At 32.9% G+C, this 7,030-nt stretch overlaps 1 protein-coding gene across 6 annotated transcripts in view; it reads right to left on the bottom strand.

Moving 5' to 3' along the window:
- The window catches only part of Ttc6 (tetratricopeptide repeat domain 6), a 132,930-nt gene extending 126,858 nt beyond the window's left edge, over positions 1 to 6,072 (bottom strand). For 5 of the 6 annotated variants that reach the window (XM_033765146.1, XM_010632654.2, XM_033765145.1 and 2 more), the window contains exons 1-3: positions 6,015 to 6,072; positions 4,012 to 4,093; positions 2,823 to 2,933 (exon numbers count right to left, since the gene is read on the bottom strand). In XM_033765146.1, coding sequence (XP_033621037.1) covers positions 2,823 to 2,933; positions 4,012 to 4,035 — 135 coding nt within the window. In that variant the 5' untranslated portion in view covers positions 4,036 to 4,093; positions 6,015 to 6,072. Of the gene's footprint in view, positions 1 to 2,822; positions 2,934 to 4,011; positions 4,094 to 6,014 lie in introns of those variants that run through there. The other variant, XM_010632655.2, reaches the window with a different exon arrangement.
- Positions 6,073 to 7,030: the final 958 nt, after the last annotated feature.

Below are 7,030 nucleotides of genomic sequence, written 5' to 3'. Positions count from 1 at the left end.
TGGACAACCACATTGGTCTAGAAATGTTAATTTATTTTTTTTTATTTTTTATTTTTTTTCCATGTGTGCAGAGGTAACATATCGTACTAAATATGTAAGGTCATATCTATGTATGTTTGATTACAGAAACTAATAAAGTATTCTCTAAATAATGAAGAAAAGAATAAGACTATAAGAGCGAGAAGCAATTTAAATATGTTCAGGGACCATTTTCATCTCCAGAATTAAGGATTATTTTAATCCTACATCATTACCTTTTCTCTTTTATTTTCCTTTTTAGTTTTATTTTAGGATTCCCTATTTTTAATGTTCATACATAGATTTCTTTAACTGAAATACCGAATAGTTTCTTTGGTGTGAAAAACTATAATAGTACACAGGATCCTAATGAGATAATTAATAATGTGAAATAGGAAGTAAAGGGCTAAAGGTGTAGGGAAAGTGGGAAGGGTGGAGGAAGGTAATAAGGGAGAGGAAAAAAATATGAGAAATTGAAAAAATGGAAATAAAGTGTTTGTAAATGGGGAGGGGAGAAGGGGGTGAAGGGAGGGCAGGGACAAGGGGAAAAATGAGAATCAAGACCTATTATGTAAAGGTACAGAATCCCAATGATGAATGTAATTGTATTGTATACCTAGATTGTACCAATAAACTCAATAAAAAAAAATTTTTTTTTTAAAAGGAAGTTGTGAGGGTGGGGGATTTAGCTCAGCAGTTCCGCGGCCTGCCTTGCAAGCGCAAGGACCCAAGTTGGATCCCCAGTACCAATATAAATAAATAAATAAAAAGGAAGTTGTGTTCTGGGGATAAATCATAGTGATAGAGTACTTGCCTAGCATGAGTGAGGCCTTGAGTTTGATCCCCAACACCACAGAAAGAGAGGAAGGAAGGAAAAAAGAAAAGAAGGAGGAGAAGGAGCAGGATGAAGTGGAAAAGAAGGGAGAGAGCACGTGGCATGCTGCAGATTTTCTGCAATTATTTATGAATAACTAAATGAATACCTAAATGAAGGGAAATTATTTCTGATTTTCTCTACTATGTGAGTAATCCGTGTTAGAATATTCATTAAATAGTAGTGTAAGGCTTTGACTCTGCATATACTGGTGTGGAAAAGAAATAAATGAATTCCTTTTTTGTAAGTATAAGAAGAAACCACTCACTATGATGGCTCAAAAACTCTTCTATTCAAAACAGTGAAGATATGTTTTAAAAGTATTCCATTAACAATGCTCCTTTTAAAAATAGTTGCATCAAAGAACTAAAAGTCCAGAGACCTGGTGGCACAGAGCTGCTCAGAACTGAGGCTGCGTTGTTCTGAGGGGAAGCAAACAGGTACCACTAGAAAGCACAAGGTCTCCTGGAATGGAGACATCCTGATGAGGGCTGTCCAGACAAATCATAGCCTAGAATCTACCATGGCAACACCTTTAAGTGGGACATGCAGCCGAACTTCTGCTGTTGGGCACAGAGTAGGTACCTAAAAGCTGTGTCTGAAATGAAATACCATAGAGGAGCCTTTTTACCATGACCAGATACCAAGTTAAGAAATATTTTCCATCCAAAAAGAAATGAGCTTCCTCAAAACACCAGTAGCCAGGAGAGGTGCAGCTTGTAAATGTTGGTGCTAAGTGGATGGGTCCACAGAATTACAAAGAAATTGATATGCATGTTTAAATCTTAATTTTATATACTCAAGATTATGTTTAAACTAGACACCTGATAACCTCTTTCCTTGCTCTCTACATAAATGTAGTAAATGACATTGACTCGTCTTTAGCTACCAATAAAAATTTCTATTTTGTTAATCCTAACTGATCTTTCATTTTTACTTTACTATGTCTACTAGAGGATTTGTGGCCAGGGGTTTTGCTATCTACCTGTAAACAGTGTCACCTGGAGGTACGTATGCTACAGATGAATATTAAGACCACAGTGTGTGTGGTGCGGCTTCACAATGGACTTATTCACAGAATATCACCGAGTAACTACTAAGTGAGGAAACTCAGGTGATGAGAATACCAAGCACAAAGAGACGCAGTCTCATCCGGAAGCACCTCAGTCTCCTGTAGCTGTACAGTTTGTGGTAACTGTAACATTATAAGACCGTGGCTATGGTAGAATCTCCAAGAAGAGATTCTATATACTTTCTGAACATGATCCATTCTCCTAAAAGTTATGTGGATAGGGCCCTTTTTTCAAAATCTAAAGGAGCAAGCTCTGTATTTAATGATACCATTTTATGAAGCCTATTTAAAGGAATGGATCATAATGACATATTTTTATGTAAATCTGAATTTCTATACATAGGCAAATACTTCCCATTTCACAGAGAATATTGTGCAGACTGACTTGAACTCCACAATTACTTTTGCCACTTTTGGACCAAAAGGAAGCCCTGTTTCTGCAACAAACTTCTGTCACCAATTGTCCATGTTTCCCAACAAAAATTTTCCTCTTGCTTCTTCAGTGTTCGTAACAAACTCTCCAACTAAACACAGTTTAAAGTGTGGCTTTCATAGAAGCTAATAATTTTTAATTAACTCGAGCTACTGACAAGATCGAAATATCTCTAAACTAGAAGAGCTGTTGAAAATCTTTTCCTTCTGAAAAGTGTTTAACCTTAGCTCAGGTCTGTGATAGCCACAGTGAACCAAAATAGCCAGCATTCCCAAGAGTGTGTTGGATTAGGTGGGCTTACAGTCAAATACACTTCTAAAATAAATTAGAGGAAAAAATTTAAATTCTCTATATAAACATTCAAGCAACAGGAAACAGACTACCACTTTAACATGGGCAAGGAGGATTTTTATTAAAGACATTACCATTTCAGATTCCCTAACATTCGGTGGTAGCACTTGGTCTGCCTCCATCTTTGGTGTGTCTGCTTGCATCTGAGGCATTTTGACATATATTTTTCCCTTTAAAGATATATCCTTGAAGGGAGAAAGAGAAATAAAATAATGCCAATTTAGAAATCACTGAGATGCACTATTTAATAAAGTAAAATGTATCAATTAATCAGAAAGATTTTAAATATACAATAGAAATATAAACGATTCAATAGCACGCAATGATGAGAAGTACATTACTAATATTTTTAAAAGGCATAGTATTATTAGAAAATGAACTGAGAGACAGATTACTAATTTAAAATATATTATTTTAAGAAAAGAAAATATATTATTTTAAGATCATGCTATACAGTGTATTTAACATTGTTATTCTCTATTTTTGTTATAAAAAATATTTTGTGTAACTCTTTTTATACTTTCTTTTTTAACATCTACTCATATTACATTAAAATAAACATTTTAAAAAGAAAAACATTTTTATCTTCTTTCAATTCTATGGCCTCTTAAATTGTTCATCTCTACAGATATATCATTAAACTTAATAAGACAATTAAACACTGCCATTAAATCAGATACTAAAAAGCAATGCACAATAAAGTTAAAAACAAAAATTCAGTCTGATCCAGAACAAAAAAGAATATGTATGTCATTAAAACTTCACAGGATATTACTTCTAGTGTGGTTCTTATGATTGCAAATGCCATTGGCATTGATATACTCTATTCATTTGAGACGGCAAAAAGATAGCACATTACAATGATTGACAACAAACCAGGAATAAAGAGACCCTGGTTCTCTCCAAACTATAAATCCATAGATCAGGCACCAGTCAAGTTATTTTATTTCCCTCCACATCAGTTTTATCACCCTTAAAATGGGTATTCAACTATATGGCTTTTTAAATTCCCTTTCTCCTCTAGTCTTTTATTAATGTCGACAGCAAAATTCAAATGCCTGTTGTGCTTAAAACCTGCTTTAAAAAACTTTTCCTTTATTAAAAGAACCCAGCTCAGTCCATTTGCTTCTATTTTCACCCTCTTGTTAAAATAGCTATAAAATTGAACAAAACATAAGAAACTCTTTTAGGATTGGACAATAGGTAGTGCAGGACTATGATGACAGAGATAATCAAAGTAAACAAAGTAAAAGCTACAATTACCTTCACATTTCTTCTGCCTGACATGATTTCCAGACCATAATACAAAAGGGAAAGCCAAACAGAGCCCAAGTATTTCACAAAGCTGAAGAGATAAATCAGATAGTCAAACAAAGAGGCTAGAACTTCTGAGGCACAGTACAGAGATGTGCTATGTACAGGTAGAGCTTCAGAAATCAAGCACGGGGTGCTTGAATCTTTAGCCAAGGACCAACATGGTCATGTGATAGTGAAGTCCATATGGCTAGATAAAGAGAGAGTAATGGGGAGAAAACAAATTGCCAAAGAGCTATAAGCCACATTCCCAGAGTTCATACATACTGGGAATCATTAGCTCTCCCACCAGACACACTGAATGCATAGTGCATTGATTATAAACCCCAGAAGGACCACGCATTAGTAGTACTGCTAAATTTACTCATAGAGCAAAGGGTTATCTGGACTTTTAATACTTTAAAATAACTTTTGAAAAGATCAAGCTGCCTTTTAGAATGAACCTCAATAATTTTTAAAGTACAAAATTTACCATGCCTAGCATCCAAAGTTACTAGTTGTACATAAAAAACATAATATGTAATATATAACCAGATGAAATCAGCAGACATTTACGTAGTAATGACAAAAATATTGGAATTAGGGTGAAAGGGCTTTAAACTTCTAAAATAAATACATGTTCAAAGTAAAATAAAAAGGTAAACATAAAGAAGAACAGATGTAAAATTTAAAAAACAAAATCAAACAATATGTAGAGGTCAATCATACATTATTTGAAATAAAAACTTCACTGATAGGCCTTAATGACAGAGAAGACAGGGAAGAAGGAAATGTTAGTTCATATAAAGAAACGATGCAAGATGAAATACAGAAATAAAATAAATAAAATGAAAAAATACTCAGTCTAACATATATTTCATTGGAGTCTCAGAAAGGGGTTGATTAGGATTGGAAAATATTTGCCCAAAATTTGTCAAAACTTTTCCACATTTCATAACTCTAAACTCCCAATACAAGAAGCTTAGTAAACTACATGCAGAAGTACACAAACACAGCACCAGATACATTAGAAACAAAATAATAAAAGCTAAAAATAAAGGAAAATGTCAGAAGTATCCAAAGAAGCAAAAGAAATGCTAAGTATAGAAAAACAAAAAACTATCAAAGACTAATTACAATAGGCTAATATAACAAATTTCTTGTCAGAACTATATAAGCCAAAGAAGCGAGATATATTCAAAGGTTAGCTGATACAGAGAGAAAAAATTGTTTACACAAAATCCTTTGTTAAGTAAAAAATTTTTTTTCAAAAATCAAAGTGAAACAACTTTTCATTAGTGACACAGTGAAGAAAATAATTGTCACCAAGAAAACAATATTGGCAGTGGAGTGGTTGTGTTAATACTAGATACAGTTGACCTCAAAACAAGGGACAATAAAAAAAAAGGGACAGTAAAAGGAGAAAGACAGTTATCTCATAATAATAAAAGTATAAAGTAACTCCAAAGATGTAACAGTATGCACCAATAACAACAAAAAACAAAACAAAAACTCACAGAATTGACAACAGAAATAGACAGATCTACTAATATAGTTTGAAACATCAAGCCAAGACCACCTGCCTCTTGAGACTACGTCTATAATAATTATACTAACTAGACACTAAATGTAAAATTTCTCCAATAATTATTTACAAAGTTATTTGTATAAACATATCATTAAAGTATAAAAACATAAGCATTATAAACACCAAATTCACATATTCTCAGTATGCTTACTGTTCACATCTTTGCTAAATAGAGGAATTACTGGGAAGTAGTACAAAGGAGATTACTACTTTTCTTGTAACTTACTACTTATTTAAGAAATCTGAAGTAAATATGATATTTAATTTTGAAAAATTTGATGGCGTTGTTTTTTATTGGAAATATTTCATAATAAAAGTAGTTTTTAAATTTCCTCAACATATTTAGCGAAGGTAATATAATTAAAATGCCAAGGATATAAAATACCTTAGTATAGAAACCCACAGCTTACATCTTTTGTGATCATAAATACACAGATCCCAAAGAAAATACCTGCAAAAAAATTAAGACATTTATCTATATATGATACATCTTGACTAAAGGAAGTGTTTCCAGACTACACAGATAATTCATTACAAATTTTTGAGACTATAAATTAAAAGGCAGGCATGGTGGCTTACCCCTGCATTTCCAAAAACTAGAAAGGCTGAGATGGGAGGATTGTGTGAACTCACGAGAACAAGACTAGCCTGGGTGACACAGCGACACGCCATATCAAAAAAGTAAATAAATGTTTTAAATTTACAACAATCTATATGATTATCTCAAACACTCATAAATAATATCAATAAAATTCAACATTCATTGCTAAATACCAGGAAACAAAAACAGGAGAAAATTTTTTCCAACCCCACAGAGAACCTGCAGCAAAGATTGTACTTCACAGTAGAACATCAAACAAATCAGATCCAATGCAATAAGAAAAAAAACTCAGGTTTAATCCCCAAAACCAATAAATAAATAAATAAATAAATAAATAAATAAATAAATAAATAAATAAGAGAAATGAGCAACATAAATAACATAAGGGAAAAGATGAAGATGCCACTATAAACAGATTATGTGACCATACATTGGGAAGGAAAAAGAAAATCAACTTTAAAACCAGAAGTTAAAGTAATGGTCTTTTTGTTTTTGCTTTTGTTTTGGTTTTTTGGTTTATTTTTGGTTTGTTTGTTTGTTTGGGTTCCAGGAATTGAAATCAGGGACTCACGCATGCCAAGCAAATGCAGCACCACTGAGTTACACTTCTGGCCCCTGAAGTCATTTCTTATTAATTCAATAAACAAAAATTTATACTATCATCAACCAGTAAAGATGCCATTCTCAAAATAAAAATAGTGAGGGCCAGGGATTTAGCTCAGTGGTTCCATCACCTGCCTCACAAGCATAAGGACCTGAGTTCGATCCCTGGTACAAAAAAAAAAAAAAAAAAAAAAAAA

Source organism: Fukomys damarensis, unplaced genomic scaffold, assembly GCF_012274545.1.
Source record: "Fukomys damarensis isolate Sample0158 unplaced genomic scaffold, DMR_v1.0_HiC HiC_scaffold_17, whole genome shotgun sequence".
In the NCBI taxonomy this organism is placed as follows: domain Eukaryota; kingdom Metazoa; phylum Chordata; class Mammalia; order Rodentia; family Bathyergidae; genus Fukomys; species Fukomys damarensis.
Note: the sequence above shows the minus strand (reverse complement) of the source record. Positions and strands in the feature narration are given on the sequence as shown.